The sequence below is a fragment of the Homarus americanus genome, unplaced genomic scaffold, assembly GCF_018991925.1.
Source record: "Homarus americanus isolate GMGI-L3 unplaced genomic scaffold, GMGI_Hamer_2.0 scaffold7585, whole genome shotgun sequence".
NCBI classification, from domain to species: Eukaryota; Metazoa; Arthropoda; class Malacostraca; order Decapoda; family Nephropidae; genus Homarus; species Homarus americanus.
The window spans coordinates 19,644-42,500 of record NW_024732384.1 but is presented as its reverse complement, the minus strand read 5'-3'; the positions used below and the strand labels follow the sequence as shown (position 1 = coordinate 42,500).

The 22,857-nt window shown below is 47.4% G+C and overlaps 2 protein-coding genes across 4 annotated transcripts in view; both read left to right on the top strand.

The window, feature by feature from the left end:
* LOC121868470 (bestrophin-2-like) overlaps positions 1-5,551 on the top strand; it is a 7,340-nt gene extending 1,789 nt beyond the window's left edge. For 2 of the 3 annotated variants that reach the window (XM_042369129.1, XM_042369128.1), the window contains exons 2-11: positions 1-50; positions 344-454; positions 1,118-1,289; positions 1,450-1,579; positions 2,268-2,506; positions 2,606-2,839; positions 2,995-3,420; positions 3,647-3,722; positions 4,024-4,490; positions 4,781-5,551. The exon at positions 1-50 is cut by the window's left edge and continues 189 nt beyond it. In XM_042369129.1, the coding sequence (XP_042225063.1) occupies positions 1-50; positions 344-454; positions 1,118-1,289; positions 1,450-1,579; positions 2,268-2,506; positions 2,606-2,839; positions 2,995-3,420; positions 3,647-3,722; positions 4,024-4,490; positions 4,781-4,786 (1,911 nt within the window). In that variant the 3' untranslated portion in view covers positions 4,787-5,551. The remainder of the gene's footprint in view (positions 51-343; positions 455-1,117; positions 1,290-1,449; positions 1,580-2,267; positions 2,507-2,605; positions 2,840-2,994; positions 3,421-3,646; positions 3,723-4,023; positions 4,491-4,780) is intronic. The other variant, XR_006089407.1, reaches the window with a different exon arrangement.
* Positions 5,552-14,181: 8,630 nt separating this feature from the next.
* LOC121868479 (helix-loop-helix protein lin-22-like) lies at positions 14,182-16,015 on the top strand. The gene is made up of 3 exons (XM_042369145.1): positions 14,182-14,332; positions 15,489-15,755; positions 15,845-16,015. Exons 1-3 carry the CDS (start codon positions 14,261-14,263, stop codon positions 16,013-16,015), a joined length of 510 nt encoding a protein of 169 aa, XP_042225079.1. The 5' UTR covers positions 14,182-14,260.
* The last annotated feature ends 6,842 nt before the right edge of the window (positions 16,016-22,857 follow it).

The following is a 22,857-nucleotide window of genomic DNA, read 5'->3' as shown; positions in this document are numbered from 1 at the left end:
CAAGTGTCTGACTGCCGTGGGTTTGGTTCCTTCTGGCGCCTACTGTTCAGGTGAGTGTTACGCCGTCACACCTGTACTGTCACCTCCGTAGACAGTACAGGTATACCATGGTAGACAGTACAGGTATACCACAGTAGACAGTACAGGTATACCATGGTAGACAGTACAGGTATACCATGGTAGACAGTACAGGTATACTAAGGATAGTCTAAATCAACCACTGTAAGCGTATTTCCTATGAGAGTAGACTTATGATACACCCTGTAGAGTAAACAAACAGTAGTACCAACCCTCCCACCAGAACACAACCCCCTAACTCACCGTCTTGTGTTCTCTCCGGCAGGTGGAAGGGCAGCATCTATAAGCTAGTGTGGCCAGATACAGTCGTCTACTGCATGTTGTACTTCTTATGTTCGCTGGTGTACAGGTTCGCCCTCAACGAAGATCAGAGGAGGTTGGTATTACTGTGTTGTCAGGTTTGGCAGGGTTGGCAGGCCTGGTAGAAGGATTTGGAGGTTGGTATTACTGTGTTATCAGGTTTGGCAAGGTTGGCAGGCCTGGTAGAAGGATTTGGAGGGGTTGGTATCACTGTGTTACCAGGTTTAGAAGGGTTGGCAGGCCTGGTAGTAGGAATAGGAGGTTGGTATGACTGTGTTGGCAGGTTTGGAAGGGTTGGCAGGCCTGATAGAAGAACTTGGAGGTTGGTATCACTGTGTTATCAGGTTTGGCAAGGTTGGCAGGCCTGGTAGAAGGACTTGGAGGGGTTGGTATCACTGTGGCAGGTGGTGGCAAGGTGTTGGACAGGTTGGAGGTTGGCAGGCCTGGTAGGAGGAGGACTTCAAGGTTGGTATCACTGTGTTGGCAGGTTTGGTAAACTCGTTGGAAGGAATGAAAGGTTGGTATGTTGGCAGCCATGTTGGAACAGTGTGTGTGTGTGTAAATTCTGGTATATAAGCAAAGAATCCCCAATACCTGGTCTCCCCCCTCTCACTCCTTCTCTCTCTCTCTCTTTCTCTCTCTCTTTCTCTTTCCCCAACATAACCTTCTCCACTCTCTCTCTCTCTCTCTCTCTCTCTCTCTCTCTCCTCACTAACTCCCCTCTCCCCTCCACCAAAAGGACCTTCGAGCACCTCTCCCTCTACTGCGACTACTTCAGGAACCTCATCCCCATCTCCTTCGTGCTGGGGTTCTACGTTACAGTGGTGGTACAGCGGTGGTGGGAACAGTATCTCTGTATCCCCTGGCCCGACGATTTTGCCATGGTCTGCGCGTCATACATAAGAGGAAAGGTATTAATAGAGTTTAATCACACTCATGTATTCTGTATTTAACGTCAATACAATCGGTAACTAAACGAGATATGTGTCAAGAAAATAATTATATAGTGGGAGAGAGGAAATGCGTTCGTGTACACTATCCGGATTCTTGTTTTTGTTCTTTTCTTTCCAGCAAGGGACACCACGAGCACTTAGGGCGACTCTCATACGGTATGTGAACCTGGCTAGTCTCCTCACCTTTGCCAAGATCTCCCCAAAGGTGCAAAAGAAGTTCCCAACCTATAAGGAGATTCTAGAAGCTGGTGAGTGAGTGAGTGAGCGAGTGAGTGAGTGAGTGAAGACAGGTATAATAATGGTTACACAATACATGATCATAACAAACCATCCCTCACAAACTCTCGTCCTCTCCCTAAAACAAACAAAGCACATCACAACCAGGTAACATTAACCCACTAAGGTCAGTAGGGGTGAGTCATAACCCACCTGTGTAAAATTATCCCCATTATTGGTGATAATCTTAATGGGTTTCTGCAGGTGGGTGTCAAGGCCTATTTCACACCCATGTTAATTATATATTTTTGGGGGGTGGGGGGTTTTGGGGGTGGGGGTGGGGATGGGTGGGGTTTGGGGGTGGGGTGGGGGTTTGGGGGTGGGGTGGGGGGATGGGTGGGGGGATGAGGGTGGGGGTGTTGGGGACGTAGTGTTGAGTTGCGTAATGTTGATTTATTTATATGGTGTTTGTTTGTTTGTGTGTTTGTTTGTGTGGTTTTTATTATTTTTGTTTTGTTTGTGATGTCTTTGTTTGTCTGTAAGTGTATGTGTGTCTTCCTTCCTATCTTCCTTTCAAATTTCTTCTCTCTCTCTTTCTTTTTCTTCTTTGTTCCTTTTTTTTTGTCTCTTTTCTTTTCTCTTTCATCCTCTCTTTCTACCCATCCATATTAGATGCTTCCTCACCATCACCACTTCCTCCTCCTTCTGCCCCTCCCACAGGATACCTCACAGCCCACGAGATGCGCATCCTAGAGCAGCAGAAGGGGAGGACAAGCGTGCCCCTGGTGCTACTGCCGATAATGTGGTCGTGTAAGATGGTAGAGAGTGCCACGACCTCTGGCTACGTCAGGGACAACTTCGGCTTAAAATTCCTGCTGGAGGAGTTGATTAAGTTGAGAAACATGAACGGGATGTTGCTCAGGTGGAACGACATGAGCATCCCTCTCGTCTACACGCAGGTGAGTGGCGGGAGTGGTGAGTGGGAGGGATGAGAGAATGTGGTGAATCTCCCTCTCTCTTTCCCTCCCACTAACTCTCCTTCTCTCTCCCTCCCGCAGGTGGTGACGATGGCCGTGTACTCCTTCTTCTTCTTCTCAGTGTTGGGGCGACAGTTCCTGGACCCCCAACAGAAGTACACCAACAGGACCATCGACTTCTTCATCCCTATCTTCACCCTGTTGCAGTTCTTCTTCTACATGGGCTGGCTCAAGGTGGCCGAGTCGCTCGTCAATCCCTTCGGTGAGGACGACGATGACTTTGACCTTGACCTAATACTCGAGCGTCACCTCAAGGTAAGGAACACTGTCTCATACTCAACCCCGTACTTGAGAGTCACATCTACGTTCTGTGGTATATTTGAGTCACACTTGAAGGAACTACTTCACACTTGAACGAGGTTTTACTGAAATGTCATGGTAACTTGATGACGAGTCTCTCCCCTTAACAGATGTCTTACCTGATGGGGGACGTGACGCCTAGTGAGGACCCCCTGAGCTTCGATGACAGCAGCTTCGACAAGGCCATCCCTGGACTCGTACCTGGGGCCATGGATGACCTGGGCCGCCTACATGACCTGGGGAGGGATGAACTGAACAGGGCTAATCATCATCGAGGTGACCTGGGGCGTGAGGACCTGAATAAGATGAAAAATAACTGCCGGAGTGACCATGGGAGGGACGAGCATGACCAGCGGAGGGGCATGCACTTCCAGGGTAACTTAGGATGGAGAGACAAAGGGAGGAGTGACCTGAAGCCGAGTAACCTGGGAGGGATGCCAGCCGAGTGCTCCAGGTCGGCTGGGAGTGACCTGGACACAGTCATCATGTCTCCTGATCCACCACAACAAGACAAGTTTAACTTCGTGTGGGAGGAGGTGTGTGTGTGTGTGTGTGTGTGTGTGTGTGTGTGTGTGTGTGTGTGTGTGTAGTTCAGACACGAGCTGTATAGATCTATCCAAAATATTAAATCATGATATTATATAACCCATGAGAGAGAGAGAGAGAGAGAGAGAGAGAGAGAGAGAGAGAGAGAGAGAGAGAGAGAGAGAGAGAGAGAGAGAGAGAGAGACTCCACTCATTCATGGTACACGTCTTCCCCAGATGGACCTCAGTGCTCCACATGACTCCCCGAAGAAAACCAGAGACCTCGCCAACACACTTAATGATCCACACACAGGTACGACCCCCACCCACTAACACCCACGCACAAACCCCCACCCACTCACTCACACCCAAATACGACTACCCACCCTAAACCTCTCTTAATTATCCAAAAAAATTCTTCTTACTTGAAACATAAATAATTAAAAGTAACTTCTGACTTGTGCTATAAATTCATTGATTTTCTTGTTTATTTGAAGACTTAGTCAGATTTCTATAAGAGTTACGGTTCATGTTAACGTTTTCTGTGGTGACAAATGTTTATATTAAGCGATAACTATTGTATTATGGTAATTTACTTACACTTTCTTTCTCAGGGTCAGGTATAAGGGGCGAAGAAGTCGAATTGGGCACTTCATATCAGGTCCACACCAATCAGGGTCGTACCAGTCCATATCTTGCCAATCAGGATCATGGCCACCAGACCCACGGAAATCAGGGTCATGCCAATGCTAATCAGGGTCGTGTCAGTCCCTACCCTATTAATAATCAGGGACTTGGAAATCAGGAACATTCCACTCTACGCTCTGTGAGTCCATATCTTGGCAATCAGGACCATGACAACCAGAGTCATGGAAATCAGATCAGTACCAACCCGGCCATTACAAACGCCAATCATACCGCCCAAAGCTACGGAAATCAGAGTAACGGAAATCAAGTTCAGTCCAACATGGTTATTGCCAATCAGGGGAACGGAAATCAGGTACTGAGTAGCAGACAGCGACAACAAAATACCCGAGAGAGTGAAAGCAACGTAGATGGAATTGAAAACCCAATGTATACGGTAAATAGTCACTAATTTTCTTTATAACCAATTTTACTCAATAAAATTAATGAAAACAATGGATAAATGAATAAATGAATAAGTAAATAACTTAATAAATAGAAGAATTAAACAAGATATCAACTAATTCCCCGTTCAAGTGTAAAATATAGTTATTCAATGTTTAGGTGAGTTATACCCTTAATTGAGTTAGAGAAAATTAAAATCTCTTTATTTATGGTAGACTCAAGTAATCATATATCAGTTGCTAGTTGATAGATAGATTTATTAAAGTTCTTTCTCTCTTACAGGAGTGACGTAAACAGGAACTGGAAGACTGTATAAACAAACTATGGAGCTGCTTAATGACTCACTAGGAGGCTCAAACAACCACCAAGTGCCTATAAGTGCCTCACAGGTGACATACTGACAGTGCCAAGTGCTTATAAGTGCCTCACAGGTGACATACTGACAGTGCCAAGTGCTTATAAGTGCCCCACAGGTGACATACTGACAGTGCCAAGTGCTTATAAGTGCCTCACAGGTGACATATTGACAGTGCCAAATGACACCACACACTTACAAATTACGAATTCAAGTACTACACCTCGTTAAATGATCTTAAGTGGATTATGATGTTATAAGTGCCTTCAATTGCCTGAGTTATTCGATGAAGGGGTTGTAACGGGCTGGACTGATTAGTAGTGCCTGTCAGCCCAGCCGTGAGCTGATTAGGTGACGGGTAAGTGATCCATATGCCCGGTAGAGAAGGTAATATTTTAACTGGAAAATACAGTACTTGGACATATATTTGTGAGGTGCTGCTTGGCCCCACCTTCCTGCTGGTCATCAGTGTACCAGCATTAGTGACCAATGTCAGGCGCAGGTAATTTATCTCTACATTAAGCCACCAACCTCTGCCTCTAGTCAGTCAAGTTGTCCACATGTCAGAGGCGCCACCAAGCTGACAGGCTGTAGACGTGAGGTGACAGCTGTTATGACCTCACATGACCTCACATTGACACCATTAAGTGATGTGTGTGTTGATAATGTTGATACAAACAATAAATATGTTTTGTGATGTTTATATATATTTGTCCAATAACACCCAGGGAGGTACATCTCAAGAGACACTCGCCCGAGGATGTGAGTCTTGTCTCCGGACTGTCTCAAGTACATGACTGTAGTTCTTAGTATTGTCTTTAACCCGGAGTTAACGAAGGGTCATATGCGCTGTATCAGTGTTACATTACCGTCCTACCGTTATAGTTAGGTTAGGTTAGGTTAAGTGTACCGTGAGTTAGTCCCTCTCATGACTGGACACACAAACATTACCTTAATAATAGTACAATTTTTATCACTTATGTTTATGTAAAGTTAACATTGGTGAAAATATTACAAAGAATATTAAAATAATGATAAAATTACTTATATATTATTAAGAATGTTAATATCACCACCAATAATAACATCACTTTAATATTACTGTTAAAATAAGTTGATAATAATTAAGATACATGTTAGCTTAATTTGAAGTTTGTTTAAATACTAAGACTGAGAGAGAGAGAGAGAGAGAGAGAGAGAGAGAGAGAGAGAGAGAGAGAGAGAGAGAGAGTTACAAATGTTGGAGATATTGACGGACCAACACCTGTACAGTCACCCACGAACCTCAAGATTCAAACTCGTGAAATCCGAACCATTTATGGACAGAGTAATGTATCAGTCTACGGCTTCGGGTTCACGGGTCTGAATCTCTCTGGCTTCAGGGGGGGGGGGGGTGATTAATAAGGAACTATTGTGTTTTATCAGTTAGTGAGTGTAACTTGTGTTTACTTTAGTTAATCTGTTATGTAGTTAATTATATTGTTATTATTATTATTATTATTATTATTATTATATAGTGTTATTATATATAAACTTTGATATATAAACTATAAATAAATATAAATAACTAGAAATACAAACGATATACTTATATAAAGCTAATTTTAATATATATATAGATATAATTTTGAGTTAATCTGACTATAATATATTTCAGTATAACTATGTGTCTTATATATCGACTTGACGTATATCTAGTTATATGAAGTGTTGGTATATCCCATATGGTATATTAATTGTATATGTAAGGTATAATACAATATATACCCTCCTTATATCACCTGCCATCCTGAATGTGGAGTGTATGCTATATCTGATAAGCATAAATTCTGATATATACTCACCAAGGTATATATACCCCCCCCTGTTATACTGCATCTTGGTATATCTTTACAGTTTAAGGTATATTTTCGTTATATTAAGTAGATCTCTTATACCCATCAACTAGGTATATACTGACATATAACAGGTGTGACGTATATACCGGGTTTATATACCACAAGGAAGCTATAGTGATATATTTGGTATATATAACGTGTGTTAGTATAAAGAGGTATATATAATGAATATATTATTGGTGTTTATGTATCCTATATCTTATTAGACAGACAGACAGACAGACAGTTATATGTATGTGTGTCAGAGAGAGAGAGAGAGAGAGAGAGAGAGAGAGAGAGAGAGAGAGAGAGAGCGCACCCTCACACCTGAAATATTGTACTGAACACCTGTACACATGTTGACATAATTGCCCAGGTACAGGTGTAGAGAGGGAGGGGAGGAGGGAGAGAAGGGGAGGGAGGGAGGAAGATATTGGAAGGTGGGAGAGGAGAGAGGAGAAGGAGATACTAAGAAGATGGAGGAGGGGAGGGGAGGAAACACTGGGAGGAGAAAGAGAAGGAGGGGAAGGAAGAGAGGGGGAGGAGAGAAGGGGAGGAGAGGAGGGGAATATTATTAATTTTGTATTTAATAAACTCCTAATTCTCTTTGATAATAATTACCTGTACATCTAATTAACTTTATTGTTCTATCTTGTTATTGTTAAATTAAGGATATTTACTCACAAGAGGAAAAATAATAATAATAATAATAATAATAATAATGATAATAATAATAATAATAATAATAATAAAGAAACAAAAGAAGAAGAAGAAGAAGAAGAAAGAAAGAAAGAAAAATGGGATGAAAAAACAAAGAAATTAATACTTATATTTAACCCAAAGCCACATATAAACAATCACTACAACAGCAACAAACACACACACACACACACACACACACACATCCTTGACCACCGAAGGGTCAAGACGTACCTGGCGCTCTCTCGGAGCAGCCAGGTCAACGTTATGTTGGCCCATACCAACCCCTCCCCTGAACCCTCTCCCCACCGGAATATCAACATGTTCTGCCAGAAGTTACTATTTCATTTAGGAAAGGAACGGAACCAGTGTTAAACAGTGAACAGTGGTGAACAGTGCTTAAGTCAGTGAGAACAACTCAACAGTAACAGTGGTACCAAAGTTAACCTTCACACAGTGAGGTCCCAGGTACCCAGTGATAACGGCCCGTGATAACCAGTGATGTGTTAATCCGTCTACGATAGGAAGGCCTGGGCCACCTCACTCATATAACACACCATCTGTGAGGGATTACACACCACGTGAGGCCCTCATAACACCATCTGTGAGGGAATTACTACACCACGTGAGGCCTCATAACACCATATGTGAAGGAGTTACTACACCACGTGGGGCCCTCACTAACACCACCAGAATTACTACACCACGTGAGGCCCTCATAACACCATCTGTGAGGGAATTACTACACCAGTGAGGCCCCTCAACACCATCTGTGAGGGAATTACCACACCGTGAGGCCCCTCATAACACCATCTGTGAGGGAATTACTACACCACGTGGGGCCCTCATAACACCATCTGTGAGGAATTACTACACCGTGACGCCCTCCATAACACCATCTGGAAGGAATTACTACAGCACGTGAGCCCCTCATAACACCATCTGTGGGGAACTACTACACCGTGAGGTCCCTCTACACACCATCTGGGAGTTATTACACTACGTTTTTGCTGTTCCACCTACATTAATCTGTATGTTCACTGTATGTTCCTTCACCTTTCTCTAATGAAGGCTTTGTTAAACCACCAATGTATGTAATAAGTCATTTATGTCAATGTATATTTTTCAGCCTTCGGGCTGCAGAACTTTTCAATAAACCGTTAATTATTATTTATTATTATTATACACATGTAAACAAACCCAAACATGAATGAACAGAAGCACTGAGTCAATAGACAGATAAACACATAAGGTTAAACGCGCCACGGGGTTAGGTCACCGGGTCATGAATGGAACTTGGGAATGAATGAGAGTCAGCTGCGCACCTGTTCTGTATAAGTGTGCACCTGAGGGCATCACTGACCCCGCCCCCCCCTCTTTGGGGTATCTGGTGGTGGTTCCAGGACGACAATTATCTCATTACTCCCGGCAGCAATTTACGCGCGCAGGGGACGGGGCTGCCAGACGAAGGATCAAACTAAATGATCCGGCAACTAACTGCTCTGATCACTTGAGTTGCCGCTAAGGATAGAGAGGCCCCTCACGCCTGGCTGACCCTGACCAACCAGTGTACAGAAAGTCCTGAATTCTGAATAAACCGAATGATAAAATCCTCCCCCCTCCTCTTCCTCCTCCCCCTCCTCTTCCTCCCTCCTCCTCCTCTTCCTCCCTCCCCTCCTCTTCCCCCTCCCCCTCCTCTTCCTCCCTCTCCTCCTCCTCTTCCTCCCCCTTACTCTTCCTCACCTCCTCTCCGTTAGGTGGTTTTGCCATTAAGTCTCGTGGCCATGCGTATGTATGTATGTATGTATGTATGTATGTATGTATGTATGTATGTATGTATAATTCGTCTTGCGTCAACAGTGACTTATTATCAGAAGCGTTTTTAAGTCAGGTGGTGAATGCTTTGGGAGGGGGTGTTAGGGGTGTTGAGGGGGAGAGTGTTAGAGAGGGAGGAGAATGTTGAGAGGGGGAGGGAGAAGATGTTAGGGAGAGGGGAGAAGTGTAATGGTGAAGGGTGAGAGGATGGGGGACAGAAATAGAGGTGGTGGGGGGGAGGATGTGGGGGAGGAAAGGGAGGAGGATGTGTTGTGGGGAGGAGGGGGAGGATATGTCCAGCTATACTAGGCGGTGATTGGTCGTGTTCAGAGCAGGAATGTGGGTTCCCTACTGCAATGTTTATCCCTTTCTCTCTCTCTCTCTCTTCTTGATTCACTAGGAAAGGAAAGAAGGAAGGAAAAAGAGAGATAAATGGGAGGGGAAGGGAGAGGGAAGGGGGAAGCAATAAGGGGTAGAAGATAATGATAATTTAGCATCAATTACCGTCATCATCACACAGGAGGGAGGAAGGGAGGAGAGAAGGGGAAAGTAAAGGGAAGGAGAAGGGAGGAAGGAGGGAGTGAGGGGGAGATCATTTAGGCACAGTTACCATCATTATCGCACAGGAGGAAGGAGGAGGAGGAGGGAGGTAATAATCTGTGGTACTTACCGTCACCACACACACACACACACACACACACACACACACACACACACACACACACACACACACACACACACACACACAGGGGTCAGGTAATTGGCAAGATGGGAAGCAAACAGGTGAGAGAGAGAAGTCAATTTTCAAGTCTGTGCCAAGAGATTCCTTCCACCTCCTCCTTTCTTCCTTCCTCTCTCCCTCCTCTTCCTCTCTCCCTCCTCTTCCTCTCCCCTTTCCCTTCTCCTCCCTCCTCCCACCTCCCCCCTAGATCATTAAGGCAAGGTTACAAGACAATAGAAATCAGTTTAATGACCGGAAGCTTTGGTATAAAAAAATGGTAGCAACAGGTAGTACTGACCAGACCTGCTGTTTTCTGCCCCGCACCTGACCTGCCATACTTGCAGGGGCCTGGACAGGACTACTCCTCTACTGAGTCCTTAAGCTGCCTGCCCCCACGTACTCAGCGAGACCAAGCTGATAGAGTACATTCTATAACCCACGACTTGTTCAGCATATACCCAGAAAAATCACCATGTTGTTCTAAGCACCCCGAACACACACACACACACACACACATACCACACACGCCACACACACACACACACACACACACACACACCACACACCACACCACACACACACACACACACACACACACACCACACACACACACACACACACCACACACACCACACACACACACACACACACACACCACACACACACACACAACACACACACACCACACACACCTACCACACACACCACACACACACCACACACACACCACACACACACACACACACACACACACACACACACACACACACACACACACACACACACACACCACACACACACACACACACACACACACACACACACACCACACACCACACACACACACACACACACACACACACACACACACACACACACACACACACACACACACACAGCAGTAGCGTGTTACAGCAGGAGGAGGAGGGCAGCGTGTGTCAGAGATCATGGCGTGGCTTGGAGCTGCAGGAAGGTCAGGGGTCAAGGTCACCCGCGGCTGCCTGTCTTGCGTCTGTCCGCCGCATAACAACGCCTGCGGCCCCACGCCATCAGCAACACTCTGATCCGCGCCACAAGACCAGAATTGTGGCGCCCTGGAAATGGCCCGCCGTCGTCCAGAGGTGAGTGCCGTCATCAACAACACTCAGTAGTGGTGACCAGTGTGTCTACTGTGGAGTGAGCATGTTACTTTACAACAACAACAACAACAACAACAACAACAACAACAACAGCAGCTATAACAGCAACAACAACAACAACAACAACAACAACATTACTACTACTACTACTATGTAAAGACTCCAGTATAACAACGCCATTACGAGCCATAACTAACGCCGTCACGAGCGATCACCAACGCCACCACAAGCGATCACCAGCGCCAGGCATTCCCCTTCTCGTCTCCTCAACCCTCAGGACCAAAACGTATTGGTCTCTACGCCAGGCGATGACCTCTCGCCCGCCTTCTGCCTGCAGTGGCGTTGAGCCTAAAAACGATGCTGTACCTCCTCCGCTTCCACCTTGCTCCTCTTCTTCCCTCCTCCTTCCTCTTCCTCCTCCTCTCTTCCACCACCACCTCCTCCTCCTCACCCCCCTCCTCTTCCCTCCTCCTCCTCCTCCACCCTCCTCCTCTCCTCTTCCACCACCACCTCCTCCTCCCTCCACCACCACCACCTCCTCCCTCCTCTTCCACCTCCTCCTCCTCCTCCACCACCACCACCTCCCTCTTCCTCCTCCTCCTCCCTCCCTCCTCCTCTTCCTCCACCTCTCCTCCTCGTCTTCCACCACCTCCTCCTCCTCCTCTTCCCACCCCCACCACCTCCTCCTCCTCCCTCTTCCACCACCTCCTCCTCCCCTCCTCCTCCTCCTCTTCCCACCACCTCCTCCTCCTCCTCTTCCACCACCTCCTCCTCCACCTCCTCCTCCTCCTCTTCCACCACCACCTCCTCCCTCCTCCTCCACCACCTCCTCCTCCTCCTCTTCCACCTCCTCCTCCTCCTCCACCACCCCCCCTCCTCTTCCTCCTCCTCCTCCTCTCCCTCCTCTTCCTCCCACCACCTCCTCCTCCTCGTCTTCCACCACCTCCTCCTCCTCCTCTACACCCCCACCACCTCCTCCTCCTCATCCTCTTCCCACCACCTCCTCCCTCCTCCTCCGGAAGTGGCATGACCCAACATCACCCTCACCCCACTCCTCCTCCTTCCCCTCCCTCAGGCCCTTCCTCTCCCCCCATCCCTCCCAGGTCTTCCTCCCCACCTCCTCCTTTACCTTCTCCAGACCCAGGAGACACGGAAGCCCCAGGATCCAGGTCTCCGTGTGTCTCCTGGCGGTAACAAAAAGTCACTGTTTACTCTCCTGCGTCGAGGTAAATAATTGTCTGTCTGTCTGTATATATAAACGGAGCAGGTATATGCTACCTGAACACGCACACACACACACACACACACACGTCCCATCGAGAGAGTCCTACAGGTGTTGTCTCGTACAGGTAGTTGGCGGGCAAATACCTGTTCTCATTCAGGTATTCGCTTTAGCAGAGTTCCGTTTTAAGGGGATGGTTTAAGGAGTCCGGTTTAGAGGTCGGTTTAAAGTCCGGTTTAGGGTCGATTTAAGGGTCGGTTTAAGGGGTGGTTTTAGGGGGTCTGTTTAAGGGGTCGGTTTAAGGATCGGTTTAAGGGGTTGGTTTAGGGGTCGGTTTAAGGGGGTCGGTTTTAAGGGGGTTGGTTTAAGGGGTCGGTTTAAGGAGTCTCCACCCCCCACACACCTCTCCCTCCTCACCCTCCACCTCACCCTTCTTCTACCCCTCCTTCTCTCGCCCTCCCTCCCCTCTCCTGCTCTCACCCCTCCTCTCGCCCTTCACCTCCTCCTCGCCCTCCCACCCTCCTCCCTCGCCTCCACCCCTCCTCCTCGCCCTCCACCCCTCCTCCGCCCACCCACCCCTCCTCGCCCTCGCCCCTCACCTCCTCGCCTCCACCCCTTCCTCCTCGCTCTCCACCCCTCCTCCTCGCCCTCCACCCCTCCTCCTCGCCCTCCACCTTCCTCCTCGCTCTCCACCCCTCCTCCTCGCCCTCCACCCCTCCTCCTCGCTCTCCACCCCTCCTCCTCGCCCTCCACCCCTTCCTCCTGCGCCCTCCACCCCTTCCTCCTCGCCCTCCACCCCCTCCTCCTCGCCAACAGCGTCACCTGAGGGAGCCACGCGCATAGAAAACGTCACCTGTAATTATCGCAAGATGTTGCAGTCATCCTGTCAGGTCCCTCAGTGCTGTCGGGTCCTCCTTCACTACTTTGGTGTTGTGGGTCCTTCCTCGCTGTCGGGTCTTCCTCGGCTGTCGGGTCTTCCCTCCTTCATCTGTCGGAAGAGAGTTTAAGACTGGACAATTCCCCATGTTAGGCTAGGTTGGGTTAGGCTAGGCTAGGTTAGGTTAGGTTAGGCTAGGTTGGGTTGGGATTAGGTTAGGTTAGGTTAGGTTAGGTTAGGTTAGGTTAGGGTAGGGTTTTCAATCATCAGGTTAACTAAGCAGAGGTTCGTAATCTTCCTTAGGTCGACAATTTCTCGTAACTGTTGGATAAAACACATAAATAACATTAACCTCACCTTAACACACTACCTTAACTAGATACAATAACTTAAACCTAATATTTGCGATTTAAGGTACATAATGTTTTAGTAACCTAATCTAACTTAATCCACCAGGTATCTTCAGGTGTGTTTAATCATTAAACAGTGGACTAAGGTGTGGGCTGATCTTCAGGTGTACGACCGTCACTACTTTTTCCCCCGTAAGTTTCAAGCCCCCCAATCAGCCAATCCCCTGCCAGCCATGCGTCCTCTTTAAGCCAGTCATAATCGAGACTCGTGACCACCAGCGCCAATCACAGGTGAGCACAGATCTACACGTGGCCAATGAGAGCACGCGTGCGGAGTCCTTGTTGATAACTTATGGAAGGAGATGGTGGAGTTTGTTTTCGACTCGTGTGTATCTGTTGGTCATAATTGAATAAGATGATAATTTTTATGTTTTTTGGGGGGGAGATCATATGATGTTTTGGTGATAATTAGCAGATAAGTGGGTAGTTATTATTGCTTGAAATCGTTAGAAATAGAGGATTTGGAGTCATCTGGTGAGCGAAACATTGTGGAAAAGACGCCGCCGTGTGTCGCAGCTGAGTCGTGTGTCGGGAGGGGGTAGGTTGGCAGAAGCGTGACACAGCCAGACCGCCACGAGACATAGTGGGGAGTAGACGTGTTATTTTGTGTCCTCCTCGTCACCACCCACGCCCATACAACAGTCAGGATGGGCGTACAACAACAACCACCGCTCGTCAGCAAGACCAGGGCGCCTAAACCTGTCAGCGAGGCACGACGGGTGAGTGTGTATTGAGTGCTATAGGTCCGGGACGTGGTTGTTGTGCATCCACCTGTTGTTACACACCTGTCACTGTAACACAACACCCGTCATAAGGTAACACAACACCTGACATAATGTAACACCACCTGTCATACGGTAACACCACCTGTCATAAGGTAATACAACACCTGTCATAAGGTAACATAACACCTGTCATACGGTAACACGCCACCTGTCATAAGGTAACACCTCCTGTCATAAGGTAACACCTGTCATAAGGTAACAACACCTGTCATAAGGTAACACCACCTGTCACTGTAACACAACACCTGTCATAAGGTAACACAACACCTGTCATAAGGTAACACAACACCTGTCATAAGGTAACACCACCTGTCACTGTAACACAACACCTGTCATAGGTAACACCACCTGTCATAAGGTAACACGCCTGTCATAATGTAACACCTCCTGTCATAAGGTAACACCTCCTGTCATAAGGTAACACCACCTGTCATAATGTAACACCTCCTGTCATAATGTAACACCTCCTGTCATAAGGTAACACCTCCTGTCATAAGGTAACACCTCCTGTCATAGGTAACACAACACCTGTCATAAGGTAACACAACACCTGTCATAAGGTAACACAACACCTGTCATATGGTAACACCTCTGTCATAACACCTCCTGTCATAGGTAACACCACCTGTCATAAGGTAACACCTCCTGTCATAAGGTAACACCACCTGTCATAAGTACACACCTGTCATAATGTAACACCTCCTGTCATAAGGTAACACCTCCTGTCATAAGGTAACACCTCCTGTCATAAGGTAACACCTCCTGTCATAAGGTAACACCTGTCATAAGGTAACACCACCTGTCATAATGTAACACCTCCTGTCATAAGGTAACACCTCCTGTCATAGGTAACACCTCCTGTCATAAGGTAACACCTCCTGTCATAAGGTAACACCTGTCATAAGGTAACACCTGTCATAAGGTAACACAACACCTGTCATAAGGTAACACAACACTTGTCATAATTTAATACAACACCTGTCTTAAGGTAACACCACCTGTCATAAGGTAACACCACCTGTCATAGGTAGCACCTCCTGTCATGAGTAACACCTCCTGTCATAAGGTAACACATTGTTGTGGTCCACAGATCAGGAAGCCGTTGATGGAGAGGAAGAGACGGGAGAGAATCAACACGAGCCTCAACGACCTGGCCAGACTGCTGACGGAGGCCCACCTGGTGAACGCGGAGGCCCCTGGTAAACAGACCAAGCTGGAGAAGGCCGACATCCTCGAGCTCACCGTCAAGCACCTGAAGGACCTCAAGACCCAGCAGGTCCCTGACGGCGGCGACGATAAACAACCTGAGGAGACGGCGAAGGGCCCGCCAGCAGCTACAAGGAGGGCTTCACCAGGTGTATGGGCGTGGTGGAGCAGACTCTCAGTAAGGCGGGGAAAGAGGCGTTGAGGGAGCGCCTCCTGACGCACCTCAAATCCTGCCTGAAGACGCTACAGCCGCCCACACCACGCCCAGACGCCGCCCGCCAGCCGAGCGAGCAAATGGCAGCAAGGCTCTCAGGGGGCTCGGGGGCTCCTGTCACCTCCACCATCAAGTGTGAGGCGAGCGTCGGCATCAAGCAGGAGAGTGCCAAGGGTAGGGGTGCCAGTACCGCCTGACGCTGGTGCCAACGGCTACCTACCGGGGGTCGCGCCTTCCTCGTCCAGGGAATAGACCCAGTCTTCTCCTGCCCAGGAGGGTAAGACGGTAGAGGTCAGCACCTCCCCAGTGCCGCCACAGTGCCCCGACACCCCGTCAACACCTACCAGTGACCAGTGCCCCAGTGCCTCCCCAGTGCCTCCACCCCCGTGTCCGCCCACATCCCCGCCTCACCCCCCCACTGTCCGCCTACCTCCGTTCCTGTGTCCACCCCGTGTCCGCCACATCGCCCCCTCACCCACCCACTGTCCGCCTACCTCCGTTCCTGTGTCCACCCCGTGTCCGCCCACATCGCCACCTCACCCACCCACTGTCCGCCTACCTCCGTTCTGTGTCCACCCGTGTCACTGTCCCACATCTCACCCACTGTCCGCCTACCTCCGTTCCTGTGTCCACCCCGTGTCCGCCCCACCTCTATGTCTGTTTCCACCCAGTGTCCCCACCACCACCACCCACACCCACCACGGTGACACCCTGTCTACCCGCCTCTACCACACCCACACACAACAACTACCCGCCCTCAACGTCCATATCCACCCAGTGTCCATCTATATCCACGCCCATTCCACACCTCCCGCCCACATCCACCCAGTGCTCACCCATCCTACCACCTCCCACACACAACAACTTCCATGATGATGTACTACACGCCCGCCCACCCACCCGCCCACACACCGCCCACACCGCCACCCAGCGTGTCTCCACAAACCTTCCATCCTCCACCATACCCCGGGCAGGAGGACATGGAGATGGAGGAGGACAAGGATGACTACGAGGAGGACATAGACATCGAGGAGGAGGACGAACCTTATGACTTGAGCATGAGAGGAATGTGGCGCCCCTGGTGAGCTCAGTGATCACAATGAGCTGAGTGAGATTAGTCGTCTATAAAACACCATCACAAACCAATTGATCAGAAAATCCCATCTCAACCTGTGTGGGGAACTAGAGTGAGTCATCTCGTCTGATCGGAGTGTGTGAGATCTTGGAGTGAGTTTAGTGTGATCTTGGGAGTGACGTAGCTTCATACTTAAATACTATAACAAAAATACAAGTGTGACTATGAATGAACGCCCATCTGATCATAGTATAAGCCCTTGTTTACAAATAGAGAGAGACAAACTGAGAGAGAGAGAGAGAGTTACGAGGTAAACAAATGAATATAACTTGACTACATCTCTCTAATAATTGGTAAAAAAAATTAAATGTTTGTATTTTTATTTAATTGTAAAAATATAATCGACTGTGATAATGTGTTGGGTTATGTTAATTATGACAATCAGGTGTTTGTAGGAAATTGTACAATAGTAAGTATAAATTAATTAACATTTTAACATGGTCTTCTTGTTTACTTATGTATTGAAATTATTGTATTAAAATTTATTCTAATATTCCTGAGGATTTTTTCGTAAGATTTATTCAATTTTGTGATTTTTTTCTTCTTTCCTGTGATTACTGTTATAGTTTATCATTATTAAGAAAAAACTATAATTCTTTCATTTCTTTCAATACCAAGAAAATAAATCACTACTTTTTATAATATAACAAGAAAAATAAATCTGTAGGAACTAAAGAAAATATAGAAATAAACCAATGTAGTATTAAGGTATATGATCTGTGATAATATGTAATAAAATATTCTAAAAACACCTATTTAATCCATTTATTCCACCTGTAGAACCAGAAATTATCGCTCAGAACCAGAAATTATCGCCCAGAATCAGAAATTATCTCCCAGAATCAGAAATTATCGCCCAGAACCACAAATTATCGCCCAGAACCACAAATTATCGCCCAGAATCAGAAATTATCGCCCAGACAGAAATTATCGCTCGTACGTCACAAACAACGGGGATAAAGGTGTCAGTATTTAGAGGAATATTACAGATTATTTCACGTCTGGGTGTAGTGGTGATTAATACCAAGTGAACGATAGTTAAGGATAATGATCGTTAATGAAGGTAAGGCAAGATAGACAGACAGACAGACAACTAAATCTGCCTAGGAAACACCCCCTCTCCTCACAACCGTCATAACAACCCTACCAGTTATAGAGACTATCTCGAGGTAGTTATAGGCCTATTTGGTGATTTAGAGGACTGTCTGCCTGATAATTCGTCTCAATTATAGGCCTGTGTGTGTCTGTTTCTTCTCAACTGTCTTTCTCTAACCTTTTCTCTATCTTTCTATCTCTCATTTTCGCCTCTTTTCTCTCTCTCTCTCTCTCTCTCTCTCTACACCTGTAATTACTACTACCACAACTACCACCCCCCCCCCCTCACCTGCCTCCATTCACTCCCTATTAATGAATGAATCAGCCAAGACTTGTTGATATAACCTCGTCCCGATCCCTGCCCCTGACTTAAACCCCATATAAATATAATTAATTAACTAATATCTCCCACAGAACAAATAATTCTATCTAATACTAATAATAATTAATGATCTTTAGCTATTAATTGATTTTTTTAAAGGTAATAATTAATTGGGTTTTATTTAAATTATATTGTGTTTTATTGTGTTGTGTTTCGGAGAGGTTATCCAAGGCGGTGTCCGAAGCTGGAGAGGGTGTGGCTAAACCCGAGGGAGTCTGATGGTTGTAGGTAAGGTGTTTCGTACACGTCTGCCACTTCCTGCGTATGTGGTCAGTATCTTGATATTGCCACTACACCTGATACACTAATTAGCTCTCTACAGTACACCTGACACACTAATTAGCTCTCTACAGTACACCTGACACACTAATTAGCTCTCTACAGTACACCTGACACACTAATAGCTCTGTTTTCACACCCTGACACCCTAATGGCTCTCTACACTACACCTGGCACACTAATTATTCTCTACACTACACCTGGCACACTAATTATTCTCTACAGTACACCTGACACCTAATTAGCTCTCTAGAGTACACCTGACACCCTAATTAGCTCTCTACAGTACACCTGGCACACTAATTAGCTCTCTACACTACACCTGGCACACTAATTAGTTCTCTCAATTAGAGAAATACAAACATATTTTTCTTAATTATTAACTCTATTATCTCTCTCTCTCTCCTTCATTTTTCTCTCATTTGTCTCTCTCTCTCTCTCTCTATTCTCTCTCTCTCTCTCTCTCTCTCTCTCTCTCCTTATCTCTTTCTCTCTCTATCTCTATCTATCTCTTTTTGTTTTATCTCTGTACAAAGTTTTCAGAAAGGGTAAAAATTTCACACCTAAAATCTCAAAAAGTTCAAGTACACCTTCACCGCCTCCTACAGGTACGTAATTAACACCTGCTTTATAAGACCTAACCCTTACTAATGTCTTTATCTTCAGGGTATGTCTTCCTACGTCACCGCCTTCTGCTGAGAGAGAGAGAGAGAGAGAGAAACCAGGGCTTAGCCTCCGGGTGGTACAGGTACATGGCCCTGGAGGAAGAGGAAGAGGAGGAGGAGGAAGAAGAAAGAGGAGAGTAGGAAGGGGGAAAAGGAGAGGGAGGAGGAGGAGGAGTTAGTGTGGGGAAGATGGAGGAAGAGGAGGAGGAAGGAGTAGGAGGAAGAGGAGGAGGTGGGTGACGTTGAGAGAGATGGAAAGAGAAGAGGTGAAGGTGATGGGGCGTAGCAGTGGGAGGTGAAGGAGGAGGAAGCGTGTGTGTGTGTGTCTGCCGTCACTGATTACGCGCGTGCTGCTGCTTGGCCAAGGGGGGGAGAAGGGAGGAGGGGGTGGTGGGGGAAGAGGGAGGGTGGGGGAAGAGGATGGAGGAGGGAAGGGGAGGTGAAACGGATGTAAATGGTACTTAGGGAAGGGGAGGTGGGAGGAGGGAGGGAGGAGGGAGGAGAGAAGGAGAGGAGGGAGGGAGAAGAGAAGGAAGGGGAGGAAGGGGGGCGGATGTGTGACTCGTGTGTGCGTGGAGGAAGATGGACTGGAACAGGTGTATATTTTCAACACGAGACAAGGTGTGTGTGGCTGTGGTGTGGTGTGGCTGTGGTGTGGTGTGGTGTGGTGTGGCTGTTAATGTGGTGTGGTGTGGTGTGGCTTGTGTGTGGTAAACAATGGTGTGGTTATGGTGTGATTATACTGTACTATGGTATGGTGTGGTAGTAGTGTGGTGTGGTATGGTGCAGTTATGGTGTGGTTACAATCACCATATGGAAGGCTGTTGTATAGTGGTGGTGGTTGTGGTGTTATTCCTCTCTCTCTCTTCTCTCTCTCTTCTCTCTCTCTCTCAAGTTTGTCTTGGCTTTATTCTTCAGTAAAACAGAGAGAGAGAAGAGAGAAGAGAGAAGAAGAGAGAAGAGAGAGAGATTGTACTCATGCTTGAGGCCAGGAGATGGAGGATGACCGCTGGATGATGACCGCTGGAGGATGGAGGATGACCGCTGGATGATGGAGGATGACCGCTGGATGATGGAGGATGACTGTTGGAGGATGACCGTTGGAGGATGGAGGATGACCGCTGGATGATGGAGGATGCCCGCTGGATGATGGAGGATGACCGCTGGATGATGGAGGATGCTGGGGGAGTTATCAAGGTAGGATGAGTGTGCAGGTAAGAGGTAATTAGCCTGGCCGCTTCAGGTAAACTAATACAGGAAGCTGCCTTAAGGTACCCTCATCCATCCTCTCATCCACCTCTCATCCAGCCTTTTACCCGTTCTCATCAGCCTGTCATCGATCCTAAACCACCGTCATCCATCCTTATCCATTTTTATCATCCTCATCCGTCTTCATCCATCCATCCTTTTAGTATCGTCATCCGTCTTCATCCATCTACCCTCAGGCATCCACCGTCAACCCTCCAGCGCCACACCACTCTATCAGACATCCTCATCCAACGTCATCCACCATTATTCATCCTGTGTGTGTGTGTGTGTGTGAGGGAGGAGGAGGGTGATGGAGGGGAGGGGTGATGGAGGAGGGTGATGGAGGAGGGGTGATGGAGGAGGGTGATGGAGGAGGGGGTGATGGAGGAGGGGTGATGGAGGAGGGGTGATGGAGAGGGGTGATGGAGGAGGGGTGATGGAGGAGGGGTTGTGGAGAGGGTGATGGAGGGTGATGGAGGAGGGGTGATGGAGGAGGGTGAGGAGGACTGCGTTCACTCTTTAGTCGATACCCCTCCACACCACCTACCACCACAAACGCTCAAACACGCCCACAAACTCCCAAACACGCCCACAATCCCAAACACGCCACAAACCACCCAAACACGCCCACAATCCCCAAACACGCCCACAAACCCCAAACACGCCCACAATCCCCAAACACGCCCACAATCCCCCAAACACGCCCACAAACTCCCAAACACGCCCACAAACTCCCAAAACACGCCCACAAACCCCACTGTAGGCAACGTATCCTCTTATATCTTATCAACACCCAATCATCCAATCATCCAATCATCCAATCGCACCGTGGATGATTAGGACCCAAACGACATCCGAGGACTCTATTTTTCCTGATTGGACGTGGATGATTGGATGAATACTTTGATTAGCTACTCTGTATTGGTGATGGTGGAGATTGTAGGAGATTGGAGATGATTAGGGGATGATTGAAGATTGTTGGAGATGACGAAGGATGATTAGGGATTAGGGATTAGGTCAAATTATTAAAAAAACAAAAGACAATCGAATCCATTCCTGAAAAAGAGGAGGAAAGCGAGTAACTCTCTTAAACTCAATAACTAACTACAAATAAACAAAACAAAAATCTAACTAAACAATAACAAAAGAGGGAAATATTTAGCTAAAACTCCTCTTTCAAAAACATTCCACAAACAAAAGCATAAGTGAAATAAAAGACGATCAAAACACCATTCCTAAAAACAGACTGGGACGTGTGGGAGGTTGGGTTGAGAGTGTCATCTGACCGACTAAGGCTCATTAGCTAGCCAAAAGTACACACGCAAACGAGTCTACCCACCACTTGCAGATTTCATTAGCTGTATTGATCTGTGGGCGGTAATGGCCGGCCTTTTACACGTTATTTGCCGTCTAAAACCACATCACTTGGCTCTACCATTGTGTTCTCGTCTAACCCGGGAGATGAGGTGAGTTGGCAAATACCTAGAGGCCAGTGGAGCGTGTCTGTTGTGTGTGTGTGTGTGTGTGTGGGTGTGTGTGTGTGTGCAAGGGACAGGTGTACATGAAAGGGTTTTCAGCACGTGTCATAATAATTCAACAGGTGTTTTTCTCGTCAGAGTCTGATGGTGATAGTGGTGGTGATGGTGGTAATACTCAAGATGGCGGTGCTACTTGACCCTTCAATATACTCCACCTTGTCCTCTGAAAACTGAGAGAGAGAGAGACTCCAAATTAAAAAAAATCCCATGCCCCTGCCTCCCCTCCCACTCACCCTCCCTCCCCTCTTCCCCTCCCCACCCTCCCCCTCCTGATACCCAGGTGAAGGTGGCACTCCAACAAGGGGAGGTGGTGGGAAGGGAAGTGGTGGAGGGAAGGTAAGGGAGGAGGGAGGTAGGAAGGGAGAAGTTGGGGAGGTGGGGGAGGGAGGGTTGGGGAGGTGGATTATCAAGGTGTTTCCGGGTCACATGGAGGTCAATTAGCCCCAGGTATGTAGGGGTCACAGCCTCGCAAGAAGGGCAGGGTCTGGATGCCCTGGGGGTCCTCCACTAAGGGCATCAGGGTGGGGGTATGAGGCATTGTTTGGGGGTGTGTCTTTGTATGGGGTGCATATTTTAGTGTGTGTGTGTGTGTGTGTGTGTGTGTGTGTGTGTAAACTTGTGTAGAAGATCGCGTATGTGTGTTTGTATTAGGTTAGGTCAGGTCAGGTTAGGTTAGGTTAGGTTAGGTTAGGTTAGT